The 19,151-nt window shown below is 38.1% G+C and overlaps 1 protein-coding gene across 1 annotated transcript in view; it reads right to left on the minus strand.

Annotated features, from left to right (window-relative positions):
* The window catches only part of Pth2r (parathyroid hormone 2 receptor), a 63,824-nt gene that overhangs the window by 525 nt on the left and 44,148 nt on the right, over positions 1-19,151 (minus strand). The window contains exons 9-11 of the mRNA XM_076866830.2: positions 11,071-11,165; positions 3,842-3,980; positions 2,277-2,318 (exon numbers count right to left, since the gene is read on the minus strand). Coding sequence (XP_076722945.2) covers positions 2,277-2,318; positions 3,842-3,980; positions 11,071-11,165 — 276 coding nt within the window. The remainder of the gene's footprint in view (positions 1-2,276; positions 2,319-3,841; positions 3,981-11,070; positions 11,166-19,151) is intronic.

Genomic DNA, 19,151 nt, shown 5'->3' on the forward strand with positions numbered 1-19,151 from the left:
CTCCCAACCACAAAATAACCTTCAAGAGGGCTGGTGTTGTAGTTCAGGGGTAGGGCGCTTGCCTAGCATGTGGGACACTGGGTTCAATCCTCAGCACCACATAAAAACAAAATAGAGGCATTATGTCCATCTAGGACTTTAAAAAAATACTTTTTAAAAGATACAATGTTATTTTTTTTAAAAAAAAATCTTCAGAATAGGGGCTATTTTTGGAGATGAGCAAACTGAGGCACAGGGAGAAATAAAAGGACTTGTCCAAGACTAGTATTTAACTAGAAGTTGCAATGCAGCTAATAGAAGTATCTGATTTGGAAAGGAAAGCAGACTTTTTTTCTGGAAGAGAAATAAGCTACAAATAGTGACATTGAGGACTGCAGAACCCTTTGCACATGGCTACTCCATTCAAACCCCTGACCAAACTCTTGTGACTTCTAGCAGCACAGAGTCGGACCCTGTGGGTGATCACATCCCTGCTTAAAGTCCCTGCCTGAAAAAGCTTAATGCTGCCAGAAGATTTGCCCTGGCAAATACACCAGATAACAGTTCCCTGACCTCTTAGAACATTTACTAACAAGGGCTCACAGTTGTAAATATGTAGTCCTGGCCTCTCAGAAGCCTCTCTCTGAAGGACCTGAGAACCACTCCTTTGTGTTGAAATCATCAAGAAGGATAAGGCCTCTGTCTCCCAGTCCCTGTGGGAGGATAAAACCCTGCCTTAGAGAACTGCAGCCAGCAGGCACAGCTGGCCAATCACATCCACACTGGCCGACTTTATAATTTTCATCCTCTGACTCATTCTCCTTTTAAAATGCTCCTGCCCTAATTAGATGGAGTTCAGATCTTTCCTCTACTCTCAGTAGTTACTGAGTAAAATCTGTTTCCACCACTTTAATGACTGACGACTGAGGAATGGCAGGGAGGTCCTCAGCTTGGAGTGGAACTGTCACCCTTGCAATCTATAGGCAAAATGAAGAAAGAAAAATGAGGAAAGAAGGACATTCCATGGAAAAGCAGTCACTGCAAACACATTCCCAGGAGGGCAGGGCTTGTGTTTCCATTTCTGCTACTGAAGATTCAATTGTTCTGCTACTGCCCATTTCCAGAGGAGCTTATTTGCAAGTTGTAAGGGAAGCAGTAGAAACGTGGCAAGCTGACATCACCTAAACCAACAACCTCCTATCTGTTCTTCGTGGCCAAAAATAAGCACCTGATTTCCTCACCCTTCCTGCAAAATGAGGTAAAAACAGTAGAGAAGTAAATCAAGAAATTAATGAAAAATTGTTACTTAAGAGACTGACCTAGCATCCCACAATGTCCAAAACACTAAAAGTGGTCAGAAGCATTATATATAGTAATTGGATCTATAGCAATTGGAAATAGCTTTGCTCTTTTGAAACTTGCAGCAAGTTGCAAATTTGAAAGAAGAAAGGTAGCAACTCATCCAACATGTTAAAAGTGAAAAGGTAAAATCTATCATTCAATGTGTGGACCTCTTCCTGGTCAACTCCCAGCTTGTAGTTTTTAAAAAAATACTGAAGTATTTTAATGGATGTGCCCAAGAAAACTTACATTTGAATTTTTGATAGAACTTGAAATGGAGTATGTTTCAGTATTTACTGGAATTTGAAGTGCACTGTCAATGCAAATATCAACCGATACTCCAACAAGTTGCTTTTAATATGAGGATTTGCAACTGACTTGTCATTTCAAAGTGCTTAGAAAAGGAATACCTTAGTTAATATACATTAATGCTTATCTTCTTGAAACAATGTATGATTAAATCGCCTTCATTCTCCCTATCCATCTGCCTTGTAAATCTTGGGAATCCTCCAAAGAGATTCAGCTCACACTGTGATGACCATTTATATGCTGCTCTGGTTTGAATGTATTGCCCCAAAGTACTTAGGTTGCACACTTAATCTTCAAGAGAACAGTTTTTCTGAGGTGGAACCTAGTAGAGATGTTTAGGTCCTGAAGGCTCCACCCTCATGAATAGATGAATGCCAGTTAGGAAAGAGCTTGAGGTTTTAAGTTTTATCTTTAACAGTGCAATCTCTCTTGTCCCATTGCCTTCCACTGTGCAATGATGCAGCAAGAACACCTCTGCCAGAGGTGGGCCCCAACTTGGACTGTCCAGCTTTTAGAACTGTAAAAAATTTCTGTTCTTTTTAAATGATGCACTCTCAGGTATTCTGTTATAGCAACATACAATGGACTAAAGTATAAGCTTATCTGGGGCTAGTTCTGTTGACTTTTGGGGGTTCCTTCAGACCTACCTCTCCATTGCAGTAGCAGTAGATGATGGACACAAAGAAACCCTGCAGAACAAAGACACTGTTAGCCCACTGACAACTCAATTACTTTTTCTTAATGTTTCCAAACCCTTACATTTACACTAAATTTGTAACAATTCTCTCCTTGGTGTTCACTAACTAAATGGAATAACTAACTGAATACAATGCTCCAAGACAGCAAAAATCTGATTTCTTTTCTTTCTTTCTTTCTTTTTTTTTTTTTTTTTTTTTTTTTTTTTTGGTACTGGGATTTAACCCAGAGGTGCTTAACCACTGAGCTACATCTCCCCCACCCATTTTTTATTCTTATTCTTTTTATTTTGAGATAGGGTCTTACTAAGTTGCTTATGGCCTTGCTAAATTGCAGAGGTTGGCTTTGAACTTGCAATCCTCCTGCTTCAGTCTCCCAAGCCACTGGGATTACAGGCATGTACCACCACATCCAGCTGTAACTGATTGCTATTAACTAGTTTCATCTATGTTGCCACTCATGGAGCACAACTTCCCATCCCCAGATTGTTAAAAGATATGTATAGACTATGAATGCTAGAAACCAGAGACATAAAATAGTATATGATAAGAGTAAAAAGAATCTGTTCATTTACTCAAAAATATCTATTGAGCTTATACAGTGTGTTAGGATTGGCTCAGCAAGACAAAAGAGTTCTGGAAAGTAAGAGACATGGACAAAACACAAACATATGAGGAAAAAAAGATGATAAGCATCTGCAGGTAATATAAATAGTGTTAGAGAGACCAATAGGTATAGCAGATGAGGAACCTATATATAACTGAAGAGGTGACCTCTAAGTTGGTTTGAATGATAAGAACAAGAAGCCAGCTGTATGAAGCCTTCCAGGCATAAAGAACAGCAAGTGTGGGCCTCTTGAGGAACAGAAGTGTGGCAATGACAGCACACTGGGGTGCCCACAACATCCTGGGCTACCTCATACCATCTCCATCCAGGCAGGACTGTGGATGCCAGATAATAGCATTTCAACTTTAAATATGTGGATATTTCCGGCAAGTTAAGTACCATGGTCAAATTTATATATTTCAAGATTCTTCAGACTATTACATATGGACTAGACTCAAGGAGGTAGGAGGTGGCAAGGTGAAGAGTAATCAGCGCAAGGGATCATGGCCATCCTATTTCAAAGGAGATAAAACATGCAGTGGCAAGCTTTTCCTCTTTTTCTCCCTTTTAAACCTCCCCACCCCCTTTTTTCACTTTTCCCTGCCAGAGCCTTGTTTGGCTTCCCTTTATTTTCCACACACAAAAGCTCTGCAGGAGTTACATATTTTATAACAATATGCTTGCTTATCTTCCTGCCTCGGCTTGTTCCTGTGAGAAACAGCTCCAGGGCTGCTTCTGCTGGGGTCAGGGAATTAACCAGACCTCTAGGATGGAAAACCGCAGGTGCCATTGAACACTGCGCCCTGAAGGCCCCAGAAGACAGCACTTCAAAGTGATGGGTGGAGGGGGAGGTTGCATGGGAGCAGGAGAAGTGAAGGATAAGACCCAGTGACTAGATGGCCCCCTTTACCTGGAAGGAGTTGAAGAAGAGCTCACAGTGCATGCGGATCTCCCACCAGAGCCCTGTGAAGGAGTGGGGCTGGCAGATGAACACGATGTAATGCACTCCAAAGACCAGCACCAGGACCAGCGTGGACTTGGCAAGTTTCCTGAAAGACAGCAGCAAGCCTTTTTATTCATCAGCCTAGCGTTCTTTCAGCAGAGGCAGCTTGCTGGAAAAAATTAAGTTAAGCATTGCTAACAGAAGCCACCTGTCTGGATTCCACCACTCCTGCTAGGCCCCCCCACCACCACCTTCCTTCTCTTCCTGTCAATTTTATACTGAATCAGGTAGTTGATTCTCACTCCCCATGATTAATATCCCCTAAATATCTCCACTCATTTCACTCTTCTTGATTACAGGAGGCTATTTTTACAAAGTTGTTAAGTGTTTTTCTTCTGTCCTCAGTCCTCTTATGTTTGAGATTTAAAGACGCAGATCTCCTCCATCCACATTAGCTGCCTTCATCTTCCTAGGCAGGATTTGGCTGCTTTGTTCATCTTAAAATCAACTACTCTTGAAGATATTCTGTATTTCTTTATGAGGGACATGTAGTCATTTCCACCTGCCTCAGAATATTCTCTGTCATACACTACTCTATCTTAAACTTTATTACCTATAGTTCTATTTGTCTAGTTTTTTTTTTCTTTTTTTTTTTTTTCCTGTTTTGAAACTAGATGATTTCGTGGCATTATTTCCCTTCATGGGCTTGTCATACACATATTCTTCTGTATTTAGAGGAATCCTTCCTGGGTTTTTCCATGAGGATGGCGTGGTGGTTGATTGTCTGTTTTGACATGTTTGGATGAAGGGAAACCCTGAGAAGTGGCAGAGGATTCTCCAGGGTGTGTTTATGAAGGTGCTTGCAGGGGAGGCTGCAGGGGGGCCATCTAGTCTCTGGGGTCTTATCCTGGCTTTCCTGCTCCCATGCAACCTCCTTTTCCACCCCTCTCTGTGGCTTTGAAGTGCTGAGAGGGGAAGAGCTGCCCTGAATGTGAGCAGGCCCCATCCTATCAGCTGGGGACCCAGATAGAACAAAAAGGCAGAGGAAAGGTGAATTTGTCCTTTCTCTTCTGGACAGCTCTCTTTTTCTCCTGTAGCTGGACATGACAACTCCAGTTTCTCCAGCTGGTGTTCTCTGGGACTCGAACCAGCAGCCCTTAGGTTTTCCAGCCTTTGCCCTGGACTGAGGGTTCTATCATTTGCTCCCCTGTTCTAAAGCTTTTGGACTTGAACTGAACCATGCTACTGGTGCCCCTGGTATTTCAGGGGGACAGTAATTATACAAGGCATGTACACCTGTCATGGGATCTCTCAACCTCCATTATCACATGTGCCAACTCTCTCCAAAAGCCCCCTCTAGTATATCTCTATCTATCTATCTACCTACCACCTATCTATCTATCTATATCTGTCCTATTGGTTCTGTCTCCCTGGATGGGCTTATTCTAAATGTCTCTCGATGACCCTACCTCTTGTTATTTATGTCCTTGTCAGTCCCTTCTTCCTGATGTGGGCAGGACCAGCAACTTGCTTCTAACCAATAGACTTTAACAAAAATAAGAGGATGCCACATGTGTGATTATGTTGCATAAGACTGTAACTTTCCTCTTCCTAGCAGACTCTCTCTCTCCCTTCCTTCTTCAGTGAAGGATGCTGCTGCATTGTGAATTTCTGTTGGGAGGCCCAAGTGGTGAGAAAAGGTGGCATCTAGACAATATCCAGCAAGTAACTGAATCCTACTAACAGTCATGTGAATTTCCCCAGTCCAACCCTGACATAAAATCACTGCCCCAACTGGCCTCTCAACTGCAGCCTTGTAAGAGACTAAAGTGGAGGACCTAGACCTGGATTCCTGAGCTACAGAAACAGAAATGGCAACCATATTTTTTAAGCCACTTGGTGTGGTCATTCATTTTGCAGCCATAGCTAGCTAGCACATCCAAGTGCACCACTCTGCTTGTTGGTTGGTTTTGTTTTGTTTGCACTTTTTACCCAAGAAATTGCCAAATGTGTCTTCATTCTTTCTCTATGAATCATTTATACCCAATAATCTCAACCTTCCTCTGTTCTCACTAGTCTTGTGTCCAGCTGCTTTATCTATTGATTTAATTTTCTTCTTGGAAAAAGAAATTGTTTAGGTAAGTTGAGGCCACACTGGACTAAGACTAAAGAGAACTGGATTCAGATTCTAGACTTTCTGAATACCCGTGCTGACAGTGGTTCAGTTTCCTCATCTCTGCAATGACAGAATAGGGCACAGAAGTCCACAGAGCTATAATATTATGATGCTTTACCAGGGATCATCATTCACACACATGTATACTTTTCTATCACATCCTTCTTACCACTCCTATAGAAGATGAAGAGTCTCACAAAAGCATATTATAATACCTACTGAGATGTCTAGAGTTGCACATTTGCTCCACCTCATTCTCTGTCATCTGTCTTCTCTCTCAGGAGTGCATGGACCACATGTTCCTCTAGGCTCAGTGCCTTCCACCTGTTCCTAAGGCCTCTGGTTTCATCTGCTGCTCCTAGTGCAAATACCTCATACCTTGCATTACCTACAGTCCATTCAATTTGAAAATTCTACATTAAGTCCATTTAATTCAAGACATTCCTGAGGAGCAATGGATTTCTACGACCTGTAGCTTTCAGAGATCTTTGCATGTGCTTGTCTTCCTGAACCCTGTCTTCCCATCGTGACAAGACTATAGGACACTTTGAATACCTGCAAGCCATTTTAACTCCAGCTAATCATATACAAAGTGACAATATCAACTTTACTTGCAGAAGCGTAAATGTTTTGTCTAACATCACTCGGAAAAGAAAATTATATTTCCCTCTTCAAGAGGAAGAGTAAATCCCCCTGGGAATTGTTCTCAAAATCAAGCTAACTCTGTTCTTACTATGTGTGGCTAAGAGCCCAAAACTAGATTAAAACAAAAAATAGAGAAAAGCAATAGATAGTGAAATGGTCACAGACATCAAAGTTTAGGAAAGTTGCATTAGGCAACAGAATATAGGAAATACCCTTTTACCTGAATCCTCTGGATTTTTCCCTCTTTGTCTGACTTTTTTTTTTTTTTACCTCTGTGTAGAGCTAAAAGTTGATATGCAGAAAATTGATAGTAATTATATTTGTTTTCTATTGCTATATAGTAAATTACCACAAAACTACTGCCTTAAAGCAATACCCATTTATTATTGCTCTGTTTCTATGTAGTACCGGGAGTTCAGGCATGGTATACTTGAGTCTTATGCTCAGGGTCTCTCAAGGTTGAAATCACAGCATCAGCCAGAGCTGCAGTCTCCTCTGGACCTCAGGGTTCTCTTGTACACTCATTTAGATTTCTAGAAGACCTTCTTTTCTTACAATGGTAGAGAGGTCTGCTGGCTGCAAACAGGGTCACTCAATTCCTACAGGCTGCCCTCATGTCCTGGTCACAGGCCCTCACAGCATGTCAGATTACTTCTTTAAAGCCAGCAGGAGAATCTCTCCAGGCTGCCAGGGTGGAATCTATATAACACATTGGAGGAGAGACTAGCTCATCTCCTTTGTCATATAATGTAACCTAACTAAGGGGAGAGCAACTGTCTCATCACGAGTCTTGCCCAAACTCAAGGTGAGTGGGGAGACGGTAATTATACAAGGCATGTACACCTGGGGCTAGGAATCTTAGGAGCCACCTTAGAAACCAGCCTACCACAGAAATGCATATGATGCCTGAGAAGGCCACTAACTTTAGCTCTGCAGTTATTGACAAGTTTTTCTAGTGTGCATCCATTTGTAAATTCATTTCAGCATCCATTATCTGACTCTGTCTTCTCTTTTGAACCATTTACAATTATACCACTTCCCTCATTGATGAATGAGTTAAATATTTAAAGTGTGTTCATTTATCTCTGTGTAAACTGTGATCACATCCTCTTTTGGAATGTATTGTGCAATGGAAATGAATGAATTAAAGCAGGGGTATGGGCCAAGCATATGTACACACATCATCATCTGTCTGTTCACATTAAGATTGGGCATCCAGCAATTCTGAACACTAATATTTTTTTCAGGGTCCATCTGGTCACCCGTGCACACTGTACATTTTCACGGCTTGGCTGTCTGCAAAGGCACAGCTGTCTAATGAGATTATTTAGGAATGATTCACTAATGGTGGTCTTCTGGCTTGCTGGAAATGGGCTGTGGTCTGTGTCCACAGGAAAGACACAAGAAGAAAACAAAGGAGTCAAATGGTTTTTGAGAACTCAGTGTACTGCCTAGAAAATAGATGCCCATTTTTTGTGCTATCAATCCCTAAGTGATGTCTCCCCAGTGAAGTGTTCTGGAAAATCTTTACATGTCTTTAGACAATCACAGTTTCCTTAAAAAAAAAAAAAAAAAGAAAGAAAGAAAGAAGGAAAAAAGGAAGGAAAGAAGAAGGAAGGAAGGAAGGGAGGGAGGGAGGGAGGGAGGGAACAATACTAATTTTCTTGATCCTTCCTAGTTTTTAATAAATTTTTGTTCTCTTTCTGTGCACATAGCATCTCATAGATACATGCCTACTGGTACCTTCCTCCTTTAAGAGGGAGATTAAGTTAATCTCTCCCTTTCTCTCTCCCTTCCTTCCCCTCCTTTTCTCCCTCCCACTAGATTGTGGTTTCAAGGAGGTCACACCATGTCCCTATTGCATCTGGCACTGGTTGCATCATGTTATTCTGACAGCATCCATGGGAGAGAGCTATCATTACCCCCTTTCCAGGTCAGGTTAGAGGTTCAGAGAAAAGTACTCACCCAGATTATACAGTAAGTGATGATTCAGTCTTAAAACCTGTCCTCTTTACTATCATTGTGCATGTAAGTATTGGTTGAATTTATTCTAAAAACAATAAATATGAAATATGATTTTTGTTTGTCATTGAGTGGAAAAATCAAATTAACCAAAATATTGAAATAATCTCTCTCATTGAATCTTGCATATGTAATCTTTCATAGTTCAAATGTTTTTCCAATCCTGGCAACTTTTCTTACTTTGCAAAGGAATCAAATTGTGATTTAAAAGGGGAAAAATGTAAGAATTTGCCATTAAATCCGAGAGATTAATTTTCTTCATGTCAATCTTGTTTTAAAATAACTGTAAACTATACATAGTATGTCACCACTGGGGGAAACTCGGAGAAAGATATACGAGTTCTCTCTCAATTATTTCTGCAACTACATGTGAATCTATGATTATCTTAAAATGAAGTTATTTTAAAAACTGATTGTATTAATTCATTTCCATTTTAATCCACTTTATCAACAAAGGAGTCTTAGGTACTTTTCAAAAGTCTTTTTAAAAAGACTGTGTGTAAAGGATGTGTGTAACCACATCCTCACCTGGAGAGGATCTTAGCTCTAAGGTGTTTTTAGTCTTTCATAGTTTTATGCATTGAAATGTGCTGTTTTAGATGTCATCACTGGACACTTTATATTTTGTATTGTTTTATTTTATCAAGAATAGTTGAACATTTGTTAGAGAAAGCTAATAACAAAATGAAATATGTTTTAAAGTACAAAAATGAATTAATATAAATACTCAACAACTGTGGATATAAATTTAAATACCAAAAAACCTCATTGAGACAGGGACACAAATTTCATTTTTTTAAGTCTACGTAAAAGGTAAAACTTGATAATCTAAGGCCTCAGACACTGAATACCGAATTGAATTTCCAAATTGCTGCCAAGTAGTTTTCCATATTTTTTCCTCAAAAAAGAAAGTCTTCTTTTTCTACTACATTTTTATATGTGGTTTAACTCTGTTCATTATTAAGATTATTAAATATGTTTCAGCTATGAAAAAAGATATATATAGCTGAAAATAAACTTTCCCTGACTTCTATTAGTCATTAACAACTTCAAACTTTAAAAACTTCTGAACACCAGATTATTAAAAACTTATTCTGAATTCTGAATCATAGCTAAATTATTCTTCTCAATTTTTCTGAGAAATAATTTTCCCATGAATTAACTCTAAATATTTTCTCTTCAATTAATATTAAAGATAAGCCAACATTTGTTCCCTTCAGTTTCTCAAATATCTTGGGCAATTTTTTTCCTAAGAACACAAGCTCACATCATTCAGAACTATAGAATTATCAGCTTATATTCAGAACTAGAGAAATAAGTAGTTTCCAAATACCATTGCATGTTTTTAGTTTATGAAGATTGAAAGGCTCTTTATACCTTCCATTGTTCTAGCATCCTTTAGCCCCTGCCTTCACCAATGGGACCTAACACATGAAAAAATAGTGTAGCCTAGGTTCTTTGCTATAAACTCTTATGCACAATTTATATTATAATACCACCATTTGCAGCATTGGAAATATCTGGAGGTGGGAGCTGGTGGTTAGTCCAAACCATGCATCCTGTCTAGACTCCAGGTCATACCTGCAGTCATTGTTGCTCAGCAACAAATGCTGCCTAAATATAATCAGCAAAGGGCTTAAAGAACATAAGTGAAAGAGAATCAAAATGTTGACCATGGTTTATTCCTTTCTGTAATTGAGATAACACTTCATAACAACCTGAGGCAGAAAGAAATAGTTACCTGTTTAGGAATCGAAAAGACTAATCCACATCCACCTGGTTATGTGCATGTTTAGTTGGATAGAAGCCACTATTACTCAGAATATCCAAAATGATCATTGGGAGAAATGGATATACTCCTAAGATAGTTTGATGTGATTCTTATCAATACTCAATTTGCCCTTTTTTTCCACGAAAGGCTAAATAACGGACCTCCTTCAATCAGGACATTTGAAAGTTCTTGAAAGTTTATATTGGTAGGTGACAATTCAATAAAAGGATCGGACACAAAATAAGAAGTCTTCTTTCTTGATTATTGCCAGTTATGACACATTTTTAAATGCAGACAAAATTCTCTAAGTCATCAATAAGAGATTGTCCAAGAGTTCATATGATTTATAGAAAAATACCAACCTACTAAAAACAGATTTAAAATAGACTTAAAATTTAAGCATGAAGGAAGGTTTGGGATTATTTACATGTTGAAAATATGCATATATCTAAAATTACATAAATGAGACACAAACACACATCGATAAATTTAATCCCTTAAATACATTTCAAATCAATTGATATTTGTTTTTTAAATAGTAACTAAAATATTTCCTCTGATAGAGACCTGTTCTGGAGTTACCTGTATTGTTTTCTCATGTCATGCCCGACTGCATTAGTCTCCCAAATTTTAGTAGCCAGAACTCTAACAGTGTTCAGAAACAGAATAAAATTCAGCTGAAAGAGAAAGTAACATTATGAAGAATTATTAAATTAGTCATCAACATTTTTATAGAAATGTACATAAAATTGAACCTCTTTGTATGCAAAGACTAAAATTTACCCACTCCATAAATATAAATGAGCCTGAGACAAAATATTGGAAGGTTAATGATTCTTGATTTGCCTTCATAAAACCACAAAGAAAAATACAAAGAAAAAATAAAAAGGTTCAACAGTACTAGAAACCACAAATTCCAGAAAGGAATCTGCCAGGATCCAATTTCTAATTCCCAAATCAAAGTTCAAACTATGTTCTGTGGCAAATTGGTAGAAAAACAACAACAAATTATTTTATTATAAATGTGATTGCCCCTTTTAATGAATTAATACTTAGCTTCTGTCTCTAGGGTTATTTTGAGGATACTGTCTCTCAGATAATGTATGCAAAGCATTGGGGAATGCATATTAAAGTTTAAAACAAGAAGAAGAAGGAAAGGTCACAGGTATAGAAAAACAAATTAGATTTGAAATGTTATGGGTGTTGGGCACCAATAGAAATAAGCAAGTTCTGTCTTCAAAAAAGAGAAACAGGGCTTTGAGATTGGTGAAGAGATCCAACAGGAAGAAGAAAAGGTCTCCACATCAAGGGTCATAAAGAGATGGAAGCTTGAACCCCTTGGGTCCCTTCATTCAGGGAGGTGGCTAATGTCCAGAAAGTGCTAGTCTTAGGAATAATGAGAATGTAGCTTGCCCAGAGCAGTCATTGCATCAACACCAAAGCAGGCGACAGGAAAGAGGACCATCAAGTTCTGCATACATGAGATAGGCTGTGTTGCAGAGACATTTCTCAATTGTTTCTGGAATTTGGAGAATTTGGCTATTGGGTGATTCATATGCCTCAGTCTCCAAGTCAGCTGACTGCACCAGCCCTGAGCCCTCTGCAACCCTGTTTGCTATCACCCTACCATTGACAGCCCTGTAGGCACCTGTCCATAATTTCAGCTTTCTATACAAATGGGTGGTGGGGGTTGTGGGGTGAGTTAATGGAAGGATGTTTCCAGGTTAATCATAACTGCCATTTCTTGAATTCTCTAAAACTTCACATGAGACTTGAGGATTTCCATCTTCACCCACTATACAACCTGCTCACAGACACAACCTTTATCAAAAAGAAGATAAGAAGTTGTTTATCACAGAGGTACTACTTTATGAATACTAAATTTATTGCATGCACCATTAATTTCTCTCTCCCCAAGACAATCAGTTCCCTGGTGGTGCAGGATGGCTGGAGTGAAGACATTGGGAAGGGCTAAGGAGGAAGTGTGTAAAGGACTAAGTGTTAGAAACTGAAGCTGGAAGAACTGTGGAAGCAATGCCAGCTATGGACTGCAATTCCCTCTTCCTTGAAAAGAAAGAATAATAAATGGCTTCTTCAATAGGCCAACCTTCAGTTCCACCATATTTTTTATATTGGTGCTTTATAATTATACATAATGGTGGGATTCGCTGTTAAATACTTATATGTGCACGTGACATAACAATATAATTTGATTATTTTTTCCGTATTTCCTCGTTTCCTTTCCCTCCTCCTTCCCTAGTCCCCTTTCTCTGTTCTACTGGTCTTGGTCTGTTTCATGAGATCCCTCCCCACTTTTTTTTTCTTTTTCCTTTTTTTTCTCTCTAGTTAGCTCCACCATATTTAAAATGCCTAGAACAGAGGGCTCTGTCCTCAGATGACTAGACCACAAATAAATACTGCAACCCCCAAGAAAGTTGACTGGAAGAAATACACACCAACTAATCCATCCATTTAATAACTGAGAAGATACATTTAAGGACATCCAAATGAATTATGGAAAGAATTAAGGATTAGGGGGAACTAAGATTGAATAGAACTTGCTGCCTCAAAAGATTGGGAAACAAGCCTATAATCCCAGTGGCTCAGGAGGCTGAGACAGGAGGATCCAAAGTTCAAAGCCAGCCTCAGCAAAAGTGAGGCACTAAGCAACTCAGTGAGACCCTGTCTCTAAATAAAATACAAAATAGGGCTGGGGGATGTGGCTCAGTGGTTGAGTGTTCCTGAGTTCAATCCCAAGTATCTCCCACCAAAAAAGATTGGGAAACAAAACACAGACATATTGATGCATGTAACAATTATTTAGATGAAATTATTCTGAATAATTTAGTAAAACACAGAATGTTGGGTAATTAGAAATTAAGATATTAACTACTTAATATTCTAAATGTTTTATATGAATTGACTATTCTTCACACAGCTCTATAAGACATGCATATTATCTTCCTTGTTTGACAGATGAGGTATCTGAGGCACAGACTGGTTACACAAATAACACAGAACAACAAACTAGAGTCCTAGTGCAGTCCCTGCAGCCTGGATCCACAGAGTGTATTTTTAGCCACTGCACATTTTTCCGCCCATCAAATGAGTGGACACAATAGAGTTTTCAAAAAGAGACACCTTTTATTTTAAGAGCAGAATAGATTAACAAAAGACTGTAAAGAAATATAACTAAGGTTTGAAATCCATATTTGGAACAACAGTAGACCCAACAGAGCAGGAAATAGATCCCACGACTTAAAAAGATTTCCAAAGAATCCTCTCAGACTTGTGTGATAAGAGAGGACATGGAACTGAGAGCCAACAGGCAGAGTATTCTCTTTTTTAAGAAAAGATCATTAAAATATAGAATCAATCAATAAAGACTCAAGAGAAATTCTAAAGAAAGACAATAGTTTGCATATGGAAAAGTAACAGATGGAGTAGGAGAACTTATAGGGAACAAGACCAAGAAGAGGAGGCTACTCATTGTTTTATTATTATTATTATTTAAAATAATAAATAAATTTATTATTATCATTATTATAAGAGAAAATCATTTGGAATGCCCTTGCCTATCTCATGTAAACCTTCTTAGAGGTCAAATTTTGCTTGACAAACTATGACAAGCAAAGTACAGATAAAGAAAACAAAAAAGATACAGAATAAAATGACTATTAATACGCATTAAAGCCAGTAACAAAAAGAATTAATGTTTTGTAAATTGGGCTTTTAAATAATGCAAATATAGAAGTGGATTCTTTCTCAGAGATTTATATAAATTTAAAGATTTGTTCCAAGTGAACCACAAATGAATTAAAATAGAGAACGCAAAATTTTAGCCACGAAATCTCTGACTCCTCCAACTATCCTTCTGCTGAGACTTTGTCCCAAGTTCCCAGCTCTTCCACACTCCTCTCCTCACTCATACTCACCAGATCAGCTCATTCTAGACCTCCAGCTAAATGTCACTCTGTGTCAGCAGCTACTCCCGAGACCCCAGCCCCAGCAAAGCATGCCACACATTTAAATGTCTACTTGACTGACTAAGTTTAAGTTATGTGAAGATAAATGGGCGTCCAACTCCCCACCCTCTCATCTCCACTGCCTCAAAGTGCCTGCAGTGTTCTTAGTGTTTAATTAAGACTTGTTAGATGAGCAAGTGAATAAATGAGTAAACAAGATATGCACACTCTAATATTGGGGGAAATCAGCATGTCCCCTTCCATGTAGATTTTAACCTGTAGGTATCTCTAAGAGAAAGAAATCAAAGGCCTACAAAATCATTACTCTACATTTGAAAGTTTCATCTGGGTCTTTGGATACATGCTGGGGAGGGCTACTGTCTCCCCGATTCTGATTTTTCCCTTCAGGGGAGGAGATTCAACTGATATGCATTTCCTTTCTCTCCCCCTTGCTTTCTGCAGAAAAGATGGACTGAATCATTTGGTGAGTGAATGTGGGAAGAGGTACCAAGTTTGTTTGAGGCAGCTCGTCCTTCTGTCTTGGGAGCTTGCAGTGAGCCCACTCCACCATCTCCCAGGATCAGAGCCCCTCTCACTCCCAGCATCCTGTACCTGGGTGGGAAATCTTCATTAATTAGGGGGAGCCCAGCCGCCAACTGCAAGAGGATTTTGTGTTGGTTCTCCTTTCCCCCTTTGCTGTATAACTAGACTCGTTTAAAATCAGGGCAGCAAAGACAGATGCAATGTATTAGTGCCGCTCAGAGACACTGAATACATCTCATCTATTTACCTCAAAGTTTTTCAATATCATGAACATAAGAAATGTTTTTACTTTGTTTATATGCATATTAGTACTAAATATTGAACTGAACTTTTAAATGTAGGTGAGAAATTCTCTGATCTTTATTAAGCACTATAATTAATTACCTATGAGACAGGTATAAAAACAAAATACGTAGCTCATTTCTTATCAGTTGGAATTCGTATTACAACTTAGGACAACATCTATGGTAAGTCTTAAGAACTTTCATTTGAAGTTCTATTTCTGCCTCATTTAGGGTTCTGGAAGGGAGATTTTTCTCGTGGTAAAAAAAAATCATATGGTATTTGCAATTCTGTCAAAGATTAGAGGTTAATTTCTATCCATTTTACTTAAAAGTTCTTCTCTACCTATCATCCCTGTCCTCCCTATCCCTTGTTTTTGGAGTGTGAGCCTCCTTTAATCACAACTGGGGGAAAATGAATCATGAACAATAGAGAGGAGCTTGAACCTTTTGTGTCTGTTTCTGTTCATATCTTAAAAAAAAAAAAAGCACTGGATGTGATATTTTTAAAACTTATCACTTAAAATTTTTCCAAAGGCTTTTATGAGAGGTACCATCTTATTCCCCCTGCCAGAATTCTCTGAGATATCCTTTGACAGGTGTGTGGAACAAAACATATTTTGAGAGGGAAAAGAAAAGAAAATCTGGCACTGTCTATGTAATGTGCTCTAGGTATTATGCAGCCTCCTCAAGAGTCACTGCTTGGTTAGTCATTCCAACTAGATCATTGCTCACACACTGAGCAAGGCCTGTGACAAATACCACGGACCATTGGTTGAACACAGAGATTAGTTCTTAGCTTGGATTCACAATGGTGCTGTGAAGCACACATCTAAAATCATGCAAATACATGCCATTAAAAAGTGGCTCGAAAGAGAGATTGTCAAAAAAGCGATCTATAATTTCGCCACACTCGCTGCTATAATGTAAACTATCAGTTTCCATGGTTGCATCCATTCTCTGTGGGGTTAAAGGTCAAAAATATCGGCAATGATGTTGTCAGATTAACATCAGGCAAAATATCCCCAAGTGTTCTCCAGCTCCAGTTTTCTTTGATTCTATGACTTGTTTTTAAGCAGTTACCAGAAAACAAACTACTGCCTGCAGAAAAACAAGCATCTAAATTCAAATGTCTCAATGAATAACTGACCCTGAGTTCCACTTTCAGCTTTTGGTTCCTTTTTGTAATGCCAGATGGGGGTTGCTCAAAGATTTGAATTTTAGATTTTCTATTTTGTTACTACCATTCCATAAATACTGCTTAAATGTATCAACTATAAGAAAAGTGATCCTGGAAGACTTTTCTGTCCTTCTGGTATAAAAGACATGTTATTACATTAAGTAGACATATACATTTTATAGATGGCAATGTTTACCTTTTCTTTTTTTATTTATTTTTTTCTGAATTCTTTGATTTATTTGGTCTGAGTTTATTTATTTAATTTTTTATAATTAGTTGTTCAAAATCTTAAAAAATCTTTTTCCTTATTGCATATTCACAATTCTATTCAGCTAAGATGAAGCAACACATGGCACAAGGAAATTTGTTGAGGCTTCATGTCTTCTACAAAGGAACAAGTTTAATGAACTGATTGAACTCCATGAAAACAGTAAACTCCATGGACTGTGGTCACAAGCTGCTGCAGTATTTGTGCCTCTTAGTTACTCCCATTAGCAGATTACAGTGGTTTGTGGTTGTCTCCATTTTAATGCAACTCTGTAAGCCCTGTCTCTTTCTTCTCTTTCAGAAGGCTGCATCAAGAGTACAATCTCTCACATAGAAATATCAAAATATCATAATTGATGTCAGAGTCAACCAGATAGGACCATGCACTTAAAGGTAAGTAATCACTTTCTCTCTTAAACAGATACCACTTCTCCAAACAAGTTCATCTGATCTGTCCAGCATAATGCTTCCAGAATTTTCTTTTCAAAACTCAAATCCAGTCAAATCTGCTTTAAATATCTTCATGCTTCACCATAATTTTAAGGAAAACTCCAATGTACTTAGCCTGGAATCGGAATCCCATCACGATTCCATTTCCATCCAACTTACAGTCAGATCTCCCACATTTTCTGAAGACGCACCCTGGTTCCACAGGAAACAGGGTCCTTCTATTTATACCTTGGCAGATATTAATTTCTAGGCTGGGAAACCCTTCTCTATTCTGTCCCTTGGGTGATTTCTACTTTTCTTTTTTTTTTCTTTTTTTTTATTGGTTGTTCAAAACATTATAAAGCTCTTGACATATCATATTTCATACATTAGATTCAAGTGGGTTATGAACTCCCATTTCTACTTTTCTTTTGTACTTTTCATTCAGATCTCACCTACTTGATGTTTGCTTTTTGAAGTCGTTCCCTTATTCATAACTTTATGATTGACATAGACAGACTTCAACAAGATTGCCAGACCACTGTATATACCCCCATTTCTATCATTACCAAACCTGCTATCCTCATGCTACTTCTGCTGTTATTAGTTATTGCTGCTACAGGCTTCTATTAATTGAGTGCTTCTATAGGCTGCACTAAGCACTTTCATTATCTTATTTAGTTCCCGTAATAAGCCTCTGAAGTCAACATTAGAATATCTAATTTCCTTTTTAGAAAGCAATAGCTAAGAAGGGCTAAATCATAACAAAGTTAGCTTATAAGATTCATACAGTTGCTCACACTTTGAAACAGTCTACACAAACTATTATGAGCTGCACCTCTTTCAATAATAAACTGTATGACCTTGGTCATAAATTTTATGCTTGTAGACTAATAAGTCCAGTGAAACTCAACAAAATCTAAGATCCCTAAAGTTCCAAAGCCCTGTGATTCTAAGTCAAATACTTCTCTGTGTAAGAGTATTCCAGTCATAGTAACAGCTGTAACATTATTGATGTACTCATTTTAGTTAAGGAAACTCATTTTGTAAAGGAAACTACATGTTAAATGATAGTAGGTAAGTACCTAATATAATGGCAAATGTTTCAGACTTTTGGCATGCTTATAAAATATAACTTCATAGAATCAAACTATAACTTCATAGGATCCACTATAAGTAACCTTGTTAAACATAATTGTGCATTTTTCATTCATTCAATGTTTCTGGGCACCAACAAGTATCAGGCACTCTAGGAAAATAAAAAATAAGAGCTATTCCTGTCCTAGAAGAGCACATGGGGAGACAGAGGCAATAACTAAAATGTGATACAGTTCAATTTTATGGAGCCTGATCCCACAAAACACAACCCACATCCTACCACCATGGACACTTCCTGATTACAATGGTCAGATCTTTTAGAGAAATTTTAGATTTTGTTGTTAAATAAATTTATCTAGTTCAGTGTTCCCCAAATGAATCACCACCATGATTTTGTCATATCAATATTATTCACCCACTAATATTTACTAAATACCTTTCACTTGCATTAAATTATTAAAATTTAAGTCCCATATCATTAACTACATAGGGGAGAAGCAAGAAGAGACAACTGTAAAATCAATACAGTGAAAACAAAATGTCTTGTGGAATTTTATCTAGATTATGTTACCGGTCTTGCTGCCCCCGTCCCCCTGAAAAAGACACCATTCATGTTAGAGTTGTGTTAAAGACAAGTACCAAAAAGACACCTTGATGTGTTCAGAATGGCTGGAAAGGGACCAACATTTTCCATATTTGACTCAGTGTTTTTAACCACTTTGCTTGTACCACCTAAATCCTCTTGTATGCCATGCTTCGAACCCCTCCTTCACATATACTGATCCAGCTTAAATCCTGTCACTACAAAGAGCAAAAACTATTGACTCTGGATCCACACTGCCTAAATTTGACTCTGGCTTCAGCACTTTCTAACAGTGTAACCTCAGGCAAGTTACATAA

Source organism: Callospermophilus lateralis, chromosome 9 (genome assembly GCF_048772815.1).
Source record: "Callospermophilus lateralis isolate mCalLat2 chromosome 9, mCalLat2.hap1, whole genome shotgun sequence".
NCBI classification, from domain to species: Eukaryota; Metazoa; Chordata; class Mammalia; order Rodentia; family Sciuridae; genus Callospermophilus; species Callospermophilus lateralis.